The 22310-nt window shown below is 38.4% G+C and overlaps 2 protein-coding genes and 1 long non-coding RNA gene across 5 annotated transcripts in view; 1 reads left to right on the plus strand and 2 right to left on the minus strand.

Moving 5' to 3' along the window:
• LOC124299574 (metabotropic glutamate receptor 1-like) overlaps positions 1 to 17249 on the minus strand; it is a 42069-nt gene extending 24820 nt beyond the window's left edge. The window contains exons 1-2 of one of the 3 annotated variants that reach the window (XM_046752838.1): positions 5096 to 5591; positions 4234 to 4503 (exon numbers count right to left, since the gene is read on the minus strand). The gene's annotated coding sequence lies outside the window, so the exon portion shown is untranslated. Of the gene's footprint in view, positions 1 to 4233; positions 4535 to 5095; positions 5592 to 16319 lie in introns of those variants that run through there. The other 2 variants (XM_046752839.1, XM_046752840.1) reach the window with 2 other exon arrangements.
• Positions 8326 to 10898, plus strand: LOC124299578 (uncharacterized). The gene is made up of 2 exons (XM_046752847.1): positions 8326 to 8645; positions 10025 to 10898. Exons 1-2 carry the CDS (start codon positions 8528 to 8530, stop codon positions 10327 to 10329), a joined length of 423 nt encoding a protein of 140 aa, XP_046608803.1. The 5' UTR covers positions 8326 to 8527; the 3' UTR covers positions 10330 to 10898.
• Positions 17250 to 17277: 28 nt separating the features above from the next.
• LOC124299579 (uncharacterized) lies at positions 17278 to 22110 on the minus strand. Its single transcript, XR_006907031.1, has 6 exons — positions 22044 to 22110; positions 21611 to 21731; positions 19959 to 20247; positions 19033 to 19157; positions 18676 to 18763; positions 17278 to 18492 (listed from the first exon to the last, which is right to left on the minus strand). It is a non-coding gene; the product is annotated as an uncharacterized LOC124299579 (long non-coding RNA).
• Between the last annotated feature and the right edge of the window lie 200 nt (positions 22111 to 22310).

Here is a 22310-nt window from a genome sequence, read left to right on the forward strand (position 1 = left end):
TACGTACCCATAGGGCATAGGGTTAATTTCAACACCGGCAATTTTACTCGACGATTCCGATCATTATCCAAGCTGGCTTGCAGAATGCGGCTGAATCGAAACAAAGAAGCACGGAGAAATATATCCGCGTGTATTTCATACCGTCAACGTGGAAAAATAGCTACACGTGTCTACAATCGTAACAGCCGCGGGATACGCGAGTTGTGTATGCAAGAAGGAAGGCGAATTAGCATCGGCGATCCAAACGTGAAACCGAAATCGTTGAAAAGCGCTGATACGCGGGGCAGAAATCTTCGTCAGCGAATCAAGGTCGAAGATCTTTCATCAGGGGATAACTAAAGTACGGTATATACGTTTATTATACTTTTATATAAATGTACATCCGTCGGTAGTTATTTACGCCGTAAAGCTCGGCTTTTTACCCCTCCCTCGGAGCTTTCTCATTTTCTTTCCTTCTCCCATTCTTTCATATTCCGTGTCGCCCTAACCGACGCGATGCCGCCAACGAACGGGGGATTTTCATTCAAGGTGAATACATAGCTGTAAAAAAAGACTGCAACGAAAGAGAGAAAGAGAGAGAGAGAGAGAGAGAGAACGCTCGTAACAGAAGTCGAGTCTAACCGTGCGTGGAATGAACCCTCCGTATTCTCTTCTTCCTTCTTTAGCGGCTGCTTTTATCAACACGCAAAGAAGAGCGACGAGTAACCTTTATTCATACGGAGTAATTTTTTTTCCTTACAACTCTTTTTGGTGCAATTTTCCGCAAAATTTTGCATAAAATCAAACAAAGTAAACGTAACGAAAATATTCTAATGGGAAATGTCGTTGATTATTTACTTTTGTTACGCGGAGTGAAAGAAGGAGTAAAAAAAATTTTGCCCAAAATTCTAAACTTGGAGTGAAATTTTCGCGACTTGGGATCGTTTTTTTTTATTTTGTTTCTTACCCCCCGCATTTTTATCGCTGCTTTTGTCGAGTGTTAACGAGGAAAAAAGAGCGGCACGGCAGGGGTGGTCGCGTCCCTATTCAGAAAGCGAGGCCTCGTTGGACGGCGAACCGGCGGCCAGTAGTAGCGGAGCGTGATAGTCAGACACGCAGTAGTGGAGCTACTCGGTCCTCGCGTACCGTCGAACAGACGCGGAAAAAGCAAAAGCTCCGCGGTACCGAGATCTAAAATTAATTGCCAGCCAGTTTCTCATCCGTCGGGAGGAGTGCAGCCTCCACCCCTTTTCCAAGGGTTGCCGTGTCAAGCGCCCTCGCGACGGGTAGGCAAGCTTTCAAAATCGCGAACAAACGAATATGCCGAATCTCGAGAGTTGAAAAAATAGACACGGGGATCGCGGGTGAAAAAAGTAGGATATGTAAGTCTGTATGCGTTTCGCGAAAAGAAATTTGTTTTTTTTTTCTTTCTCTTTTGTCTTTACGTAACAAATTAACTTACGAATTGGGCTCCTATATTTACTTAATTGCTGACTATATTGAATAATGAACCCAACCAACGACGTCCGATCCTCGCCATTTTTTCATTCTCGTTCAAAAAATTTCTGCAATCGTACCGACTCTGAAATATTACTCTGCATTTGTTCGAAATTTTTATTTAACCAGTTGATCAAGTATTGAGAGTGATTTTGAAACGGACCTGTTTTAAAATTCTCAAAGATTCTCAAAAACTGTATTTTGTTTTCCAAACATATCAAGAGCGGGACAAATTTCAACGGGATAATTTGAACCCACGCAAGAGGAAAAGAGATTAAAAAAAAAAAAATTTTTTTTTTTTTAAAATAGACAAAATACGAGATCGAACGAAAAAAAAATTGAAACTTTAAGAATCGTGGGAAAAACTAAAATTGCGAGGGGAAAGAAGAGAGGAGTAAAAATAAATAAAAATAAGAACGAATCAGGCACAAAGGTGAGAGGGTAAGAATGGCTGAAACGAACGGTTGTTTGTACACCTACTCGTACTCGCGTGTTGTACAACCTCGTGTCGCTTATTATAGGATACAGGGCTGAATGGGGCAGGTTTGAGAGGCGAGATAGAGGCGGTGATGACGACGGTGTACGAGGGCAGGTATCCATATAATACCTATCATCCGACCGAACACGGACGCGTTCATCTAGCGAGCTTTATCGGGCAGCGAGATACCGCGGAATAATAATATAAAGGCGAGATAGTGCGTACTTACTACATGTGCCGCACGCAGACTCTGCTCTTAACTCCTCTCTCCTCTCTTATCTCATCGCGAACGAACGCACTTTACTTCGCCAGCCAGCTAGCCGCCCCCTCGCTCACCTAGTTCCTGGATATACACGCCCTGAAAATCCCCGACGGGCTTAGAGTCTGGCAGAAATTAAACCATTCGCTTTCTTGTAGAGAATTTTTTTCAAAATTCAAATCGAAAATATTGGCTCCAAGAGACAAAAACAAAAACGCTGTCCAAATTTGAGCTGTTAATATTACGAGGTGTGCATCGTCGCAATTTTTTATTTCTCGTTTAAATGACACGGGGAATATATTTTTTTTTTTTTTTTAACTTTCCAATTTTATAACTCGTCGACGCATTAGTGTACTACCGATAAGACCAGAACGTATCTTTTCAACCTAAAGCCGGTATAAAATTAAACACGAATGCGGTGTTCGAAAATATGTGAATTTAAGAGAAAAAAAAAAAAAGGCCAAGAACAAATCCAATTCATCAACAGAATTGGGAATGATGAAGGAGAAAGAAGAGAAGCAAATTAACAACGCGTGAGTTCGAGAACAGTGCCGGGTTAAAGTTCCGAAATTAAGAAAAAAAATTCAGAATTCGGCGCTTTCGAAACTTTTCAAATTCGTAATTTTAACCCCGCCCCGATGGATCTGTATCGAAAGACGGCATACTTGAAAAATCGTCCGACAATACTCGAAGTGACGTAAAATCCGTCGTGATTGGACTTGCGAAGAGCTGAGAACCCGAGTGAATATACGCCCCTCCCGGAAAACATGCTGTCACAAGCAAATTGTCGATATCGTATAAAATATCGTATACATGGTACGTACGTGCCATGTATACACATTTTCACATGTCAAGCCCCGCAACGACAAAATTCCTAGCAAGCCGGGATATCACGATTGGTAAATATCGACAATATATTTATTTGCGTAGGCAAGCGGGTAGGTTGAATTCGATTATAGACGACTGGCAGGTGGCCAGCACAATTTAAACGCAGATTCTACTGCCAGGTAGATAAAAGCGTTTAGCATACCTGTAGACAATTATCCATTACTCTACCACGCATATATATAAATATACATATATACTTATTTATTTATCCGTCCTATTTCCCTCCTTATTGGATAACCTATTTCAAAGAATCGTATCAACTCCGTGGCAATACGTGAATTAATTGCGTGCGTAAGGTCGTTTGCGAACGACGTTTAAAACCACATCCGGAGACGTTTGATCTCAATTCGCTGTAACTCATTTTTTATCATTTTCCTGTATTTCTCCGTTTGATCGTATTTTTTACCATACGATCCTCTCCTCAACTCTTACACTCGTGTTATACGATCTTAGATCTCATTGTTTCAAAATTATCACCGATGATGCAACGGCACCAACATATCTTACCGGGAAATTATGGACGGGGAGTGTTAATTAATTGGAACTCCTCAAACGGTTGCAAAGATATTTATCTCGCGGTTCTTTACAATTCTGCGTTCTAATACCATATAAATCACACGTCAATGTTCAGTGATCACTGCAATAAATAAACTCTAATGCCATATAGGTAATAATAACTTTTCATTCCGTCTCTTCAAATTCTGAGAAACAGAAGAAATAAATGAAACGAGACTCGGGGTTGCGAATGAGGTCGAAACAAAATATCTCAACAACCGTTGCTGTTTTTTTATTCCAAAATGTGTCACCTGCTTTTCGAAAAACGAAATTCTCTAAACAATTGTACGATGCAATTAGTATGAAATTTTAGTATACCAGGCATCGAGTTTGTTTAAAGTGTTTGCAGAATATTTCTATGGGTGAAAAGAATTAGGATACTTGAGGATTAATTCCGTTTCCATTGTCACGCGTCTGGTTTCCTGCGGATCAACGTTTGAATGAACAAAACCGGGCGAGAAATGAACAATTCAAAGCTAAATTATCCCTTTTAGAACTCACAGGCGAAGCGATTTAGCCGTAGTTTTGTCTGAGCTGGTGGTTTCATAATTTACATTCATTACATCGAGCCACTTACCAGTTGCGTAGGTAACGTCGAAAGCTTGTGCGCAGAATAAGGCTTGTATGGGCAAAGACGGCTTATCTTTATTTTTCCACGTTCATTCCGGGTTTTTTCTCTCTATTGTTTCTAATTAAAAATTACAGAAACAGAAATCCGCGTTATATAGTACAGGTAGCGTGTACGCGGTAAAAAGGATTTCCTCTCACCACTTTTTATTTCGTTTATCATTTTTTTTACGAAAGTCGGAACTCTGAATGGCACTCCGTAATTATTTCAAACTTTCCTCTAAAATTAGTTTTTATTAAAAAAAAACACACACACACACATTTTTAAGACTAAAACTGAATGATATTTTTGTCATTTTCAGAAACATTCTCAAATATTCTTCGATCGAAGACGATTATTTGAGGCGAAATCCTAAAGTGGAAACTATTTACTTTGCATATTTAGTCGACTAATTTCTAGAAAGTAAACATTCCTTAATTTGCTTAATTTGGTTTTCTCATCGGTAATTATTTATTTTTATGCACGAAACGGATAATTATACACGTGCAAAAATGAATAATTATCAATGAAAATACGAAATTAAGCCAATTCAGGAATCCTTATATTCTTGAAATGCGTCAGATAAGTATGAAATGAAATAATTTCCACTTCCGGATTTGGTCTCAAATGATCGTCTTTGATCGAAGAATTTTTGACAATTTTTTCCCAAATTTCAAAAATGTCATTCCGTTTTCATCTTTAAAATTTGATAAATAAATAAAAAAAAAAAACAATAACGGTTTGAGAGAAGTTTTTTAAACATATCACGAGTGCTACTTAGAGTTAGGAAAATCGTATAAAAAATGATTCGCCGAGTTGGCGTGGAAGATACCTCGGGTATGTTTTGCAATCGCTGTTCCTTGTATCACGATTATTTTTCCACACTGTCAAAATGGATCACAATAAAATTTTTATCAATCACGCTCACTCGACGGATCAATCGAATTTCATTAATTGTAAAGTTTTACACAGTTTTAGTCTGTATAATCGAACACCGATTTATTTTCTTGTCGGCAATTTACAATCAAGTTTTCAATACAAGGGAAAAGGGCACGGAAACAAATCCAATTGAACGATTCGCCTCGGAATCAATCAGCCGCGCGTTATATTTACGGTTCGTCACTGGCGACCGGCCAGTGTCTCGGTACCGCGTGAGGTTCAAACTGCGATCAAGCGAAAAGTTCGCGGCGAGGCGTCGGGACGCCAGCGCCGTCTGGATCCCTCAACCTTTTCTGGCTCTCCCGCCTCAGCCGCGCGCATCCAGAAACAACGCGCTTCGTACGCGAGAAATTGACGGGATCGCGAGACGCGCGCGCGATTCGAAAATCGACTCACCGATTCAAGCCAATAATCCCGTGATATCTTCGTCGAAACGCAAGTATATAAACAAAGTTCCGTTGGTTCTGTGACAAACTGGAAAGCCTTGCTTTCATTGATTGTCAAGAGCTTTGATTTCCGATTGAATGAACGGGATTACGTTTAGTTTTTTTTTTTTTTTTTTTATTATTTTTTGGGGGGGGGGGGGGGGGAGGTTTCCGCACGAACGAAGAAGCGAAAATCGTCGAAAGGTGGGAGAGGGGTGAGATTGTAACAAGAGTAAGAGAGTAGGGTCGACAATTGGCGGCGAGAGGATATTAAGTGGGAAATTGCGGGGGATGAAAACGCCGACTGTTCCAGGTTTTGATATCCGTCGACGGGTCGGCGTCCCGGCTTCGATTTCCCTTCCACGCCTAGGCTCAGGGATGATTGTGAGCTAGAGAATTAGGAATTATTGGAGGGTGAGTCCTGGAAACACGCGGCAGCAGAAATATACAGCTGATTTAAAACGGTAGGTCAAAGAAATGGGAAGAGAATGTTCGCTTCTTTTTTTTCCGCCTCAAATTTTCAACGCATCTACGTATCCCACTTTTTCTAAAATTATCCAAGTTTTACATTTCGTTTAATACACGCCATGCCGCCATTTTGTTAATAATTTCGATGACAAAAAATTCTAAAATATTCTTGATACTATAAATAACAAAGTCCTGAAACTCAAATTGCTCCAAATGTTTTCGTTTTCTTATTAAAAAGAAACTCCTAAAAATAGGTAAGATTTTATACCGTCCAAGCCGTAAGCCCCCCTCCCCCACCCTTAACCATTTCAAACCTAAATTAGATCCTAGCGTTGCGATAAAATTTTTCGTCACGGTATCTTTCTGATTTTTATGATTCTGTATTCTTTGATCACGGTATTTAAATTGTTTCAAAATTTTCCTAAACACGTGTAAAAAAATTACACGCACGTCCATTACAGTGGACACGAATTTTCTTTTTTTTTACAACTTCACAATAATAGGCGCCGAGCTTGTACATTTCTTTTTATGACACTTCAGACTATTCGAGAAACATTAGTTTTTTTTATTTACTACAGGCAGAAAATAAATTTCAAATGGGCTATAAAATTAAACACGAGAACGAAAATTACACGCATCTTTTTTCGACTACTTTAGCTGTACTTTTTCGATTAAAAATCATACTTATTGTTAAATGAACGGTCAGTTTTCAATATATTTTTTTCAGGTAGGTATTCGAATTGTTCGTAAAACCTATTCCTGAAAAAAAAAAACCCGAGTAAAACTTTTGTTATAAACTTTTGCAATGTATGTAGACTGGAACGGATAACAGTACCGAAAGGATTAAAACGTCTATAAACACGTCGAAAATTCATTCACTTGTCATACTTTTCTTTTCAGAACTAGCAAATTACCATGATGATTTGTCAAATTATTCAAAAAAAAAAAAAAAACTACATTATTACAGTTGTGCCAAGATTTTAACCATTTCGCCACAGAATCCTTTCAATTTTGATTACAAAATGATCTAAATCCACACGAAAGACTATCTATTTGAATTTTTTCCTGTCTGACAATGACTAGAAAAACGATAATTGTTAAATTCTTTCGAGGATAGAATTTCTTCTACCCGTATGCAGGTATGAAATTGAAATTGCATAGGATGGTGATAAAATTCGTTGGTGACACGATAGCGGGCGCAAAATTATTACAACGTTTTTACGACCAAGTCGTGAATGCCATTAAAATTGGTATCGCTAATGCCTGCACGATACGCTACAAATTCCTGCCGCCGCGACTCTCTCTGCTTTTCTCTCGCAACAAACACCCGCGAAATTGATAAGCGAGCCAAAAATGAGCGTAAAAGAATAACATTATTTTCGTACTAATGTGCAGAAATTTTTTTTTTTTCTGTACGTTTGCATGATTTTTTACATTTTTTCACTTTCCGTTTCTTTATTTTCAGAGAAAAAAAAGAGTTATTTATTAATCACCGTGAATATAAAAAACTGTATTCTCACTACATCTCCACGTTACGAAGTCTAGAGTACAATTTTAAATTATTTAAACATAACATTGCAAAAGATTAAATTATAACGACGATATTTTGAGAATGGGATAATGGATCCGAATTAAAATTGGTATAACCATGAGGTTTTCGAGTCGCTGAATGCGAAGTCGAAATCAGATTTGCCAAATTTAACTATAGCTTGTTCAACACCCTGAAAAAATAACTAAAACCCTTTGAATTTCGACGAAAATTGATACTCGAAAGTTTCTTGAATCGCTGATGACGAATCTGAAGTCAGATTGGTAAAACTTTTAATAATATTTCAGTTCGAAACGAGTTTGAAACCTGAAAGTTCAGTGGTTGTCCAAGGGTCAGTCAGTCGAGGCCCGTATTTTTCCTGTCATATTATCTTCTCGCCCGCGGTAAAGAAATTGGCACTGCCGTTTTTCCCTGCTCGTCAATTGAGAACCGAATCGCGTGACGTAAGACAGAGAAGCCACGTGCGTAACAGTATCCAGCGACCGCCGAGCTGGTCAAGAGACTGTAATCACACCGATGTAATCGCGTGTTAAATGCGTGTTAGTGACACGCGCACGCGAGCGTAAAAATACCGAAGCGCTTGTGCGTGCAGCTATAATAATACGAGAGCGTAGAAAACGCACAGAGGGAGAGGGAAGATTTGAATAAACCGCAACGCGACGAGGACGACCGTTATAATTGGTTCAGTCGATACGCAGCTATCATCGGGAACGGACGCGAGTCGTGAGCTGTGCGTGAATTGGTTATTAATTATTTTTTTGTTGTTTTTTTTTCTCGTTTCTTTTTTCCGTAAGAATACCGGAAAACGTCGGGATTCAAAGTCAATCAATCGAGTTGAAATATTGAAAAAAAATTAACAATCCCTCCAATTTCCCACCGAGTCATGATCGGCGCTGGGGGAAATTCGCCGTTTTTCATTTTCCTCATCTTTTTTCTATCCGTCAAATCCGCAGACCCAAAAAGGTTTCTCGCTCAGGCCTTGACCATCGAGCCCAGCCACGGTGAGAGAAATTGCATTCCCCCTTTTTTTTTGGCTAAATTCTGTGTATAATAATTTTTTTTTTTTTCTATTCTCGTTCGATAAAACCTCATCAGTTCTGATCGGACGAATGATAATTACAGCTTACACCGATTGTTGTACTATATGGAATATTTTTTCAATGACATCCTTGTTTGTATAGTTTTATGTAATTAAATACGCGGAAAGAATTTGTTTCTTTTTTGTGTTTTTGTCTCTTGAAAAGGCATTATAAGCTCGTCAGCTGAGAACGAGTCAAACCTGATCATTCTCTAACGCCTACGGTGAAACGCGGCTGATTGTGAAGAAATATTTTTATCTCTGTTTATACTATTTGTAAACTATCCTTGACTTTTGGCGATGAGCCATCGTCACTCGTAAAATTCATTGAGAAAAAAAAAAAAGGAACGTTAATGAAAAGCCATTCTACATCCAAGTGAAGGTAATATCGAAACAAATCCTCCTACTATGCATGATTTATCTTCGAAATTACAGGTTATTTCTTTCGGTCGAAGTTTACGTCATTTGCGTAATTTGTCACGATTTTTAATTCTTTATTTACAACTATTATCATACGTCGATTATAGAAAAGAGTTTTGTACAATTAATCTAGATCATAATTTAACGTGGAGGCAAGGATGAAGATGGAGAAGTGAGAAGAAAATATGGAGCATGGAAAGAAGGAATAAAAAACAAAAAAAAAATGAAAGTACAACGCGGACTTTAAACTGGTTTATATATTGTACCCCATAAGACACGCACCTTTCTCCGCACCTGTGCACCACAGCCACACGTTACAAATAAACATCATCGCTGAATTATTTCCAACAGTTTTTGGCGCGTTGTGAAATTCCCACGTTTGCGGTATAAATTTCCCCGCCCGAGCGAATAAATCGACTTTTTATATCCAACCCCAACAAACACTTGTCTTGACCTTAGATTTATACATGTAATTTTATAAAATAAATCTCTAGCGGAATGAATTGAAAAGACGTGTGACGAAATAATTTTGCAACTTTTCTCTAATTCTTCTCGTTCTATCCCTTCTCGCGTACCACGCAAGAAATAAAAAAAAGGGAATCATTGGATCCGAAAGACAATATTTATTCCAGTACTTCTGACGTCAGATATTTAATCGATAAAAAAAAAAAAAAAAATTTGATTTTGCTTTCAAAACTGTTAAATTTGGCTGTGATTTTTCACTCGGCCGTTTTCGAGATCATCGCAAAAGTTCGGAGAACAGTCTCTCGTCCCTTTCCATGGCGATGAAAAGTATGGCAAGAAAAGTGTATTTCCGGCTTGTTTCCTTCTCTTTCGCAACGCTGGATTGATCGCAATGTGTGTTTTTCACGACTTTTGCAGACAGGCCGTGCGTCGTTGGTGACGCTTGGGCCGAGGAGTGCGTCAGCTGCGTTTGCCTCGAGGGTGGAAAAGCCTCGTGCAAATCGTCCTTTTGCGCAACGCGTCTGCGACGCGAGCTGGACGATTGCAAGGAGGGCGAGATCACCCACGTGGAGTGCAACACGTGCCGGTGCAAGAACAACACGAGGGTTTGCACGAAAAATGATTGCGGAAAGGAGCGTCAGCCGCACGGTGGAGCGAAGCAGAATCACGCCGGGAGGAGTTACAAGAAACGCGAAAAAAGGGCGAGACGCGTCAAGGGATAAATGGACTCGCCGAGAGACGCGGTTTTCGAAATCGAACGGCTGTATAATTAAGGAGAAATTCAGAAAGCTGCGCGGTGAGAAATTGTCGCAGAAAATGTTGCGCCTGTTCGTCGTGAATTCCGGGAAAACTGCTTCGTCGATTTCGATTAATGTTTCATGAAAAAAAAACAAATAAATTGTAGGGTATTTAGACATGATACGTGAAATTTTTCAAGCTTCCACCACTTCCGGTTACGGGATAGCGAATATTTCAATTTTTCAACAATTATTACACGCATCCGAATTATTACAGAGAAATGACTCGAAGGATTTGGACTAAATTTTAGCGATCAAGTTTTCCGTATGGAAACGTGTCGCGAAGATTTTGATATTTTCAGTACTTCTAATTACGCGTATTCTCAATTTCAAGAAAACGGCGAAGTCAGAGGAATTTTAAGGGTGAATGAATCCGGACTTTTTTTTTAATTCTCGACGAGTATAATTCGTCTAAAATGTCTGCAAACACATCGAAGGTTAACTTTGTGCTGATTATTATACTCAAAATTATGAATAAATTATGCAATGAAGAACTGACGAATTTTGTAGAATAGCAACGACGATAATTGCGATAAGATATCGTTAATTTTCTACTGAAATTCTTGGAATTTAAAAAATTAATCGTGCAAGATCACCGCTTACTGAAAAAAAAACATGTTTCAAGTGAAATTTTCTCTTTTTTCAATGATATACATCGATGTCACACGTAGGATAGGATAAGGAAAGTCTGAAATTTCAACAGCGAAAACGATACCTAATTTTGTAAGTATACAAATTATTCCAAAGGAAACCTCGTGTATCAATCAACCAGTGTTTCAAAATAAAATAAGGTCCAGATTTATTTTAATGAACAATTTTCTACAGAACGACGTATTATTTACAGTATGAAAAGTTGAAGGTAAGTGGTCAACGGGGTCAAAGGACGCGGTGAGTGAGGTTGATTTGCAACGTTGGACGAAACTCGTGCGCGCAGCCAGCGAGGCCTGCAGGTATCATTGTAAAAGTTTGTTTAACCGTGTAGGGTATAACAAGGGAGCGTTAATGCGTATTTTCCTTGGCTGGTTTCGTCGAGGCGCCCCTATCACGAAAATCTGGGAGGCGTAACTGAAACGAGGCCAAAACTCGAGCCAACCCGACGCAATCCGATACCAAAACCCAAACAAAGCGGGAACCCTTATAATTTTTAACAAGCTTTTCGCGTTGTTGAGTAATTCTTCGACAAATTATGTACGTACGATGTGACAAGCGCAGGTAAAAAGCATGCGCCTCGGATCCTGCGAGAGATATTTGTTATACCTATGTAGTCTGATTGTAAATTGTACGGAAAACACGCAACGATCGTTTGCAACTTCAAATTTTTCCACAAATCGATATCGCGGTAGGGGAAATTCAAGTATCAGCTAATCCTAAAACAGGGATATAGGCCATTCAGAGAAATGTCATCAAACGTTACTCTGTAGTATCAGGCATTCCAGGAAATTCAAAGTGCGTGACCAAAGCCAAGAATAATAAAATAAAATTCTTTAAACGCACGCGTTGAAAACGCGACCTTAAAACGTTGAAAACAGTGTAGTGGGCAGAACAATCTGACGTTACCAATCGTTGTCACTTGGCGTAAGATGCCAAAATTTGCAAAAAATGCGTTAGCCGATACTCGTATGGCCCCTAAGACACGTACGTGAAAATTTTGTCAGCGTTTACGGTATCGTGAAATCAAGATTGCTGAAAATTAGTGAAATCGTTAAACTCGCGTGGATCGACTTTCGATCGCGTCAGTTTCGTAATTTCATTGCTTATGCCTACATATACGGACATTCCTGCATAGATTCGTTGACAAATATTTCGACTCGCGTGAGTCAACAAGGCGGAAATCCCATCGATTATGAATAATTAAGTGACGCTCTTTCATTTGTAGAATATTAATACCATTGTTGTTCTAGGTAGCTTTACAAATACCTGCGACTATAATAGCAGATGATACAACAGTCCAAACGTGACAAAATTCTTTCTATTCTCCTTTATTACTTTCTGTCACCGTGGTTGAGTAATATTATTCTGATATCGACGAACGTAAGTTTTCGAACCTCTCGAATCCGGAAAACAGATTTTTAGAAAAATATCGGTCTGTCCGAAAGAACGGAAGCGGCTGGATGAAAAAATTTAAAACTTACAGAACTTTGCAACGAAATGATGGGCATGAAAAATTGCCGTATCCCGTTTAATTTGAACTTCCGGTTCTACCGGAAGTACGTATTTACCAAATAAACGATTACGTTTTCTCCAATCTATATATTTATTTCAAGAATGTTTCTAATATTTCTTTCAAAATTTTTTCATTTTTCGACAAGACCCACGGACTCTTCCCTTTTCATTGTGACGAAAAGTACCGCAAAAAAACTGTTTTTTACCCTATGATTACACGCGCAAAGCGAAGGATGCGAACGTCTAATCAGCCAAATTTTCTGCTCGTTACACGGCCCTCGTAGCAGCTGGGATCAGCGTACAATTTAATCCGTTATTAATTCAGAGATATAATGTAGCCACTTTGCGCCCTGCGCTCGGTTTTGGGGGAAAATCGTCTTCATATACACGACACACATAGGCGCATTCAAAACACGTATGTATAACAAAGCACAGTGACCCAATTCTGCGAACTTTACTAATTGAACGAGCACTTTTCAAAATTGGCTCAGGAATGCCGCGTTATTACGCCCATGCCGAGCACGCGTCCTGTAATATTAACTAAGGCATATTCTCTGAGATCACGGTTGGCGCATTAATTATTTCTAACGCACAGAAAAGACAAGCTTTGATCCCATGTAGTAAGTTTTCATATTCTTTATCGAGATACTGAAATTTTCATTTCAATTGCACGTATTTATTGATGGAATCCGAAACATGCAATGCGTATAACACAACTCATTCACAGCAGCTGGTAATTGTTGTTAAAAAACAAAAACAAAAACAAAAAAAAAAATAAAAAAAAAAAAGATTGAATAGAACGGAAAAATTGCAGAAACGGACAAATATCGTTGAGGAATATTCGAGGAAACGAAATATTTGAATGAGGCAGTAACGAGGACCGTTTTAATAAAAAGCGGGAGCAATAATTAATGGGGAAAATCGCTAATTGGTTTGATGAAAAAAAAATCGAACAACCGTAAACGTAATAATGAACCGATGGGAGTTAAATTCAATTCGCAAAGGGGCAATTCAAGAAACAATAGAAGGCGAAATACACCACAAGACAAAACGTAAGGCGTGAGTGTCGCACGAGTTGGTGGAAATATTGAATCGAATCAAGTCTGGTATGTACGCTGAATTGCGAGAGTGTGTGCGATCTCTCTGTGTGTGAGACTACGTACAACGTGCTCGTGTGGTGCTGTGCTCACTTTAAATTGCTGTGCCAACATCTGTCGGGAACTTATCAAGGTATATAAAAAGTAAACCCGCATTACTGACAATGAGTTCAATAGTAAATCTATATTTTCAGCTAAATTACTCGCTGCTCGTTAGAATGTTTAGTTAATTTAATTTTGCCTAATTTAATTTATACTGAATTCTTACATTTCATACATATTTATAACAACGACGATGATTGAAAATTTTTAATTTTCGTGCTCATTTTTCTTTCTACGATTGTTGCTGTAATTTTTGTAAACTCCCGCGCTTGTTTTCACCATCGATGTTTTCAGAATATCATCGATATGCCGTCGCCTTGTTGCAGCATGAAAAAGGCGTGAATACGCTGTTGATTAAATGTAACAACTCAAAACTCAAATAAAATAACCGTTTATACAATTCTCGTCAAAGCTTTGACAAACCTGTGCGTGTAAGTATTTGCTCGACAAATTTTCAATATTTTCCGTAAACCCGTGTCCCTTTTGCATTCTAACAAAATGATCACCAGGCTCCTATATCCCGAGAAATTCGTCCGTGCGGCGAAAGAAGATAAGGCAAAAAACGGCAGGGCAAATGAGAAGAAACATTTGGCACACGGAAAATCAACAGCGTGTACATACGTTCATATTTTCACCTTGTTTTTCTTTACCCCGAAATGCAAAGTTCGCAAAGGCGGAGGAAAATCTCGGGTAGCCCCGACGGGTTACGTTGCGGAGGATCAAAGAAGGGGACGTTAAATTACTGGGAGGGGAAAAAGCTCTCTTCTCAGCACCCGCAGCACTTCGAGGCGGTGCTCGAACAGACGCGAGTCGAGGGTGCAGACACCGACCACGTATACCGACGACAGTGCGGAGGATACTCGAGTCGCAATTAGCGAAATGCTCTCCAGCAACAATGATCAACAGAGACTAGTGTGTGTTTCGCGCAGCTCGAAGAAAAACGAATAGAAACCGATTCGAATTTCAAAGTTTTTAAGTTGTAGATCATTGTTTTCTGCTTTTTAGTTTTGTCTGTAAGTGTGTGAAATTTTGCAATCGACTTTAAATATCCTGATGAGATTATGACGAAGAGACGTGGCTAATGTCACGTATATTACAGTTTCTTTTCACCTGATCTGAGTTCGAGTTCCAATCCGAATTGTCCGAAATTTTTTTTCTCATATTTTTCAAACAAATAACATTGCATTGTCATCCAGGTCTGGGCTGTGTTTGAAGTTTCAAGTCCCCGGCTCGCTGGGCAGTTAGTTTAAAATCGATTGCAAATTTTGTACCAAACAGAGGGACAAGAAATCGAGTTAATAAATAGGTATAAAAATAATATTAATAATATCGCCCAAAAATTTCCCGCTCTATTTCTACACGCGCACCTTGGTTGAAATAAATACGAACACCTCAGCCTGCAATTTGCGAAAAAATCAATGCAACGGAGGAACTATTCCCCATTCGTACGATTTTTACATTTTTACAACACGTGACGACTGAATTTCGGGTGGGGGAAAACGATCGGACGTCAGTCGTTCGTCAGCCTTGCAGCGTGCAACACCGGGAACATCCCGATCTGCACTTCGAACTGGCAATGCCCGCCGTGCCATCTTTCAATCAAACGGAATGAGCTGCTAACTCCGGAGGTAAAATTGCGAGGGTTAGAGTCAGAGTTTGGTCAGAATTGACTTATGATGGTCCTGTACTCCGTCCTAGCCGACGAAAATGAAACTAATGGAATTTCTGCACTCCTTCTTAACCGACGGAAACTACCTTTTTTTTAAGTTTTTCTTCGTGCGAATAAATTAACGAAGAAGTGAATTCGATTTTCCTCAAGACGATAGATTGTTATGAGAATGAAAATTCATTTTTGTTACTGTGAAGCATCGACGTGTGCATTAATCCGAATTCACTCTGGTTAGACTAGAAAAATTCAAGCTCGTCACGACTACCATACGCACTGTAGAATATTTGAAAATCAGTTTTAGTTTGCTTTACAAGGGTTTATTGATTGGCACCCTTTCGATTAAAGCGAATTCAATAAATTGTTATGGCAATGAAATGATCGGACGATAATTATTCGTCCGACAAAAAGAAATAAATATTGAATTTGAGTTACACGGTAATCTAACTTATCGAACAATTATTATTATCTATTCCAGATTTGACTATACGGTACATTTATTTTCCCCCCTCGTTGAAGTAACTAGATTTTTGACGGAGACTTCTAAGAAGCCGATCGTGAAACGCTTTCCAAACATCAGCTCAGCTTTTTCAAATTTTAAGTGAGAATCAAATTAACGTGTTCGGCCGATAAATAATTATTCATTTTAGAGTAAATCCCGACACTTTTGCACCAGGTGTTGAAAACCAACTATTAGTAGCATCATTTTCGGTAATCATACACACAATATACCTACGTATACAAAAACAGATTCGCAAACTTTTCACATTGATCAAATAAAGATACACACAACCTGAACATGGAATTTCCAAGATCGCAATTACTTACATTTAAAAAAATAAACAAATTGTCACGAGTACTACATTTATGGAGATAGAATATCTTACATGTGCTTGTTTTCAAAACACTGGAAGCGGTGGACCACCCATCACCAGCTGCAGCAAGGCCTAAACTAGGATGAAGAGTTATGAGTTCCATCTCGATGCAGTGTGAGTTCGGATATCTGCGGAGCATTTTAAATGGCAATTAGATATTAGAAGAAGAAGCACAATCGCTGCAAATCGAAAGATCTGCAGAGATCTGAAGCAGGATTCAAAGTAAATTCAAAGTAATCGACCATTAACGGGTATCTCTTCAACGAATCATCCGCAACTTGCAATGAAATTTAGTTGCTAAACAATGCAAGGTATACAACGAAAAAAACGTTAGAAAGAATAAATGTCACCGCACTTTGTCATTATGGCAACTCTTCATTCAAGCATAAAACCTGTCTGTTGTCTGTTACCCTGTAAGAAAAAATGATAGGATCAGTACAATAAATATTTTTCAACAATTTGTGAATACTTTATGAATACTTACATAAATATTCTTCATTCACTATACACTCCGCAATTTTCGTCCCAACGTGACGCGTTGAGCGCTGTTTGCAAATGCCGCACTTTTTCTCAGAATCGAAAAGTATTAAGCGAAGCGCAAAAGGCACAGTGACAGTTGAAAAATACATTATTCGTAACAAAATTGACTGAAAATCTGAAGGTTTTACCTTTTGACAATATACAACATTTGCAAAACCGTCGCACAAAAAGCACGGTCAGTCAACCTGGTGAAAATGGCCTTAAAACACTAGGACTTGTCGATAAATTCTCGAGAAACCCAATCCGCATCTGCGTCTTTACGAATTCGACGCAATGCGATGCGGATTGTTGTTCTGAGATGCGAATCAAGTCCGGGAGGGGGGTTGGGGTGAAAAAAAGGCATGCATTATTGCGTGGCGTGACGGTCGGCGGTCCTCTTCGACGCGACGTCTTCGAGCTCAGCATCTCTTCCCATCCAGCGTACCACGGAACGCGAAAGATGGTCCAAAGATGCGTTTCGCCCATTCAGACGATCACAGAGATCGATTGAATAAAATAATGACGAATGACGACTGAATAATTGAACTAGATAACGACTGAGAAATCGTTTCAGTGGCAAAAGCATGCGAAATTGAGCCTCGTTGAAATTTGAAAGCTTACAGATGGTCCGGAAACTCTTATACCGAGTCGTTCGTGTGTTTTGAAAGGAAAACCACTGTGATCGTTTGACGCTGTGGATTGCAAAAGTTAGTAACACCGCGATACGTCGCGACCTTCCTACCCTCGCCTTAATCCCAACGAAACCACCCAACGGAAATGTTGCGAAGAGAGACACTCGCACACACATGCGTAAACACCGCGGCGAGTCCCAAAACGACCACCTCTACCTACCCGGTTACCTATATTCGATCTAAGCGATTCCCCATTCTTTCCAACACACATCATTCTTCCTCATTTGCGCCGTGGTCACTCTGACTTACTTTTGCGTAGTTTACCTGTGGGGAGCAAAATGTTTTTGTACCTTAGTCTGCCGGCCTTCGGAGAAACCCTGGTATTCTAACGTAGGTATTATTTTACCGATTGCCGGCGGACTACCGGTACATCAACCTTTTGTAAAATGAATTATGAACATCCTGTACGCTAATCGGCATTTCTCTAAGCGAGCTAAACCTGCAGTTGATTGATACTTGCTGGCCTTTGAAAAATTGGAAATGATTCAAGATGTGACATGCAGTTTGATTACGTTACGCTTTGCCAGACTTCGAAATTTCATCTATTGAACAATCATGTGAAAATGATTAAAAAACCTCAGGTAAATCCATCCCTTAAGCGACGTCATTGATAAATCTCAACGTAGATCATTATATCAGTTATAGTTAAACGCAATTCGTTCTCGCGAATGCCGAGTAAGCGATGGTTACCTGTCGCGATCCTCATTCCACTTTTGGCAACGTGCAAAATATCTAACTTCATCTAAGCTATGGGAAAATTAATGGCAAAAAATGACTCGATTGAAAGTCAAGCATCGTTGCGATTGCGAATGAGTCTATCTCTAGAGCTAAAAAATCAAAGATTCGTGTAACAATTGTTACCGCCACGCCACATGACAGAGAAGTCCCAGGGAAATACACCCGTAACCTAACTCATGCAAACTCACCAGCGTCGCCAAGTAATGGAGAAGTTACTCGGATGTCTCTGCTTAGCTCTGGAAAAAAAGAAGAAACGAAACTCGAGTTATTTTACCAAACTGGATAATTCTTTCTCAAAATAATTATCACTTTTCTCAGCCTTCGTATTTATTCACCGCATCTTACGCGCGGACCAAATTTCGCTTTTAAATGTGCCAGCTTGGATTATCAAAAAATTATATTAAAATGAGTATTCTTACCTCCTCCGGGATGCTCCACACTTTCCACGTAGTAGCTCTCCTAGCATCTCACGATCAGGTTGAACGGTGAAGCGACGCACTTTTTACACTGGAATGAGGATATAACAAGATATTACTTACACGACCATTTGCATCAGATTTTATGTCACTAAAGACAGTCTGGCTCAAAACAAGATTTTCGATGCAATGATGAAAGAATTACAGAATTGAATAACAAAAGGCATATCGAATAAGCCCAAGTATCTAAGGAATGCTTTAAATAGGTGAACAGAATTCAATATCAGTTAGAATAAAGTGCTAAAATCATTCGCAATTAAAGGGGTAACCCGATAATTCAAAATCATATCGATTACGTACCACTCACTTTTACTCGGCGTAGTGATTGATTTGGTTTCTACTCTGTTCTTAGAGATTGATTGATCTGGTGATTTCACCCCCATCATTGCTAGATGCGGTCAATAGCGCTGCAATGTAGTCTGTTTCTGTAATCAGATAAGAGACAATAAGATATTGTTAGTACTTTATCCGCCAAATCAATACACGCAGCAGTGAAATTTTACCGGGCCATTCTTGTAAAATCGGTAAATTTCGGGAAATAACAGCTGTAAGTAATAGTTTTTTATTTTTGTTTTTTCCTATTCTTATTAGTTCGGGAGGTCAAAAACGTATGTAAATACGGGGATATAAATAATATAAATAAGGGGACGGTGAAGAATTTGAGCCTACTGTAGAATGTAAAAGAAAAAGATGAAATCAATGGACAGGCTTAGAAAAAAAAATGATGAATACGATAATAAATATGAGATTGACTGTAACTGGGAAAAATTAAATATAAAGAAAATGTAAATGAAATATAAATAACATATAAATAAAATGTAAAGGGAATATATATTTGGCTTCCTTACTTTGCTTTGTAAAATAACTTTTTAACGTACCCTCTTGTGATTTATATCTACGTGCAGCCCATTTACTTTTTGCTTTAACTTGATACTGCACGGAATAGAATTCTGATTTAAAATATTTTTTTAAATTTTCATGGGTGTCGCACATATCTTTATTTAAATCTAACCATACTTTGGCTCTACCTATCAACGAATTATTGAATACCCATACTTTCTGTAAATTCGATACGTTATACTTACATTAAAATAATTTTCTAAATCAGCTAAAAATTCTAAAGGGTTTTGATTCTCTTCGTCACTGAATTTAGGGACTTTAATCTCAACTTGTAAACATTGAAAATGATTTATCAATCCACCTATCAACTGAGTTGTTGTATCTACCTGTTGACTTGATGAACCTCTGCGTAGCTCATTTAAAACTCGCGCTTGACTTTCTTTTTCTTTTTGCAACAAGCTGACTTGTTTTGCCAACTCACTACGAGAATGGAGATCCTCCTGCTGTTTTTTAAGATCATCTTTCAGTTGTTCCAATTTCTCCTTCTCCAATCGTAACTGTTTGAGTTCTTCCTCCATGACCTTGTCTAACGGAATAGACTGAGTCGTCTGCTTGCGTCTATCAATAGTCAACGGTGTGGTGGTAGAGTGCAGGCTTGGCGTTTTTGCTCTCGACCTAGTAACGATTATATTAGCATTACTTTTACCCATCAACAATGTTTGTCATTCTATGTCTAAGTTGTTATTCCTAGAGGCTTAAAAAGACTCAAATTCTTGCCAGAACGTTGGGTGCCAAATGTAAATAACCGTTTTTTTATTTTTGTTATTGCCTATTCTTATTAATTCGGGAAGTCAAACACGTATGTAAATACGGGAATATAAATAACATAAATAAGGGGACGGTGAAGAATTTGAGCCTACTGTAGAATGTAAAAGAAAAAGATGAAATCAATGGACAGGCTTAGAAAAAAAAATGATGAATACGATAATAAATATGAGATTGACTATAACTGGGAAAAATTAAATATAAATAAAATGTAAATGAAATATAACTAAAATATAAATAAAATGTAAAGGGAATATAAATAGCATATAATAACTCTTTAAATCCTGTCCATCGTCAAAATAATTGAAATTACACATTCATTCAAACATTCACAAACAAATTAAAATAAAATACACCGGAATTAACACACGTCAGTTTATAGAATTGTCTGGGATGATAACAAAAAAGTTTAAACTTCATAAATAAATTAAAAATCACTCGTGCCGTTGTTTATTATTTCGCCGCAGCTCCGTCGTGTTACCGTCTAGATGGTATTAAGTATTTTCCGATGAAGTTGAAGACTACGGTTTTTTGAAAGTTTTCTTCGTGCTGACTCAGCAATGCAAAAGTTTTAAAATTGATGATTCTGTCGATTTCGTGTCTTCGTTTTATTGTTTAGTATTGAATCACACGTTATTGTAATTACGGAGACTAACTGGTAATGATGTGTTAAAATTAATTAAAACTGGTATTAATAATGAGTATACAATTTCTGCGGGGAATTTAAGATTGGTCGGCTTGGCGTCTTCCCGTAGAATGTTCTCAAATGCTCAGCCGTTTCTCCCGCCTGACGCCTGAGTCGAGATGGCTGTGCTAGGCAAAATTTCGCGGGGACTTTTGAAATTATACTATCGTCACACAGCGGTATCATAGTAAAATCAAGAATGATATTAAACGCGTGCCAGTTTTTTTCTCCCGCAACATTGTGATCCGTTCTGATTTTGTATTATATTTTCCGACATTTGTTGCTATAAGGGTTCTCTCAACTCAAATATTTGCGATCTTGCTGTAATTTCTTTCCGTTACTGTGTAAAGTAGCATTTTGCTGATATTTCATTTTCATAATTCATATACAGTATTATATCTTTTTCCTCGAACATAGGTATATCTCGTTAATGTCTAATAAGTAAATTAATAAATAAGCAAACAAATCGTATATGTATGTAGTATTCAATAGAAGTAAGTTTTGAAACTGATCCCGAATGTTTCATACCTGTTATTCTTCTACATTGAATTCATCTGTTCAGATACCGCACAATGTTTTCAAAATTTATTGGCAGGCTCTTTGAATCCAGATAATCCATAACGCGTATCAACGTTGTTGCAATTCATTTCTGCAATCAAATAAAATACGACGATATTTTGTTAGCGATATGATTTCCAAATTGATAGACGCAGCATTCAAGATTTACGACAATTTCTCAAAAATATGATGTACGCATTAAATCGTTGTTGAAAATTTAGACCCTTTTACAAAAGGATAGCCATTACTGCAAAAATAACTGGTATATATACGTATTTCGGTTGCAACTTTGGAAGACACTCCGAGTTCAAGGCGCTCTAAATTTTAGAGACAACAACACCATGCATCAACCTTTGATCTACAATAATAAATTGAGGCGTAACGAAATAAACAAGTACAGTACCGATACCCAGGAAGAAATTTTGAAGGAGGCAGCATCGTTGATTCCAAATGTGAAGACAGCCTCGCAGTGACAAACAAACGCGAACCGGGGTTCGATTTCGAACGACACGTTGCACGAACCACCGCCGCAAACGCAGCTACATTCATGTAACACAACGCATCGTTGAGCCTCAACCGATCCGAACTCTTCGTTTCGACCGTCGTCCCGATAAATTTCTTCCGATCCATGAGGAACAAAACGCAAAAGCCAACCATGCGATAATAAATG

This window comes from Neodiprion virginianus, chromosome 3 (genome assembly GCF_021901495.1).
Source record: "Neodiprion virginianus isolate iyNeoVirg1 chromosome 3, iyNeoVirg1.1, whole genome shotgun sequence".
Lineage (NCBI taxonomy): Eukaryota > Metazoa > Arthropoda > Insecta > Hymenoptera > Diprionidae > Neodiprion > Neodiprion virginianus.

Coding starts and splice junctions, on each gene's coding strand:
- LOC124299578 (XM_046752847.1), top strand. CDS start 8,528: ATGATCGGCGCTGGGGGAAATTCGCCGTTTTTCATTTTCCTCATCTTT. Junction 8,646..10,024: donor GACCATCGAGCCCAGCCACG/GTGAGAGAAATT, acceptor CGACTTTTGCAG/ACAGGCCGTGCGTCGTTGGT.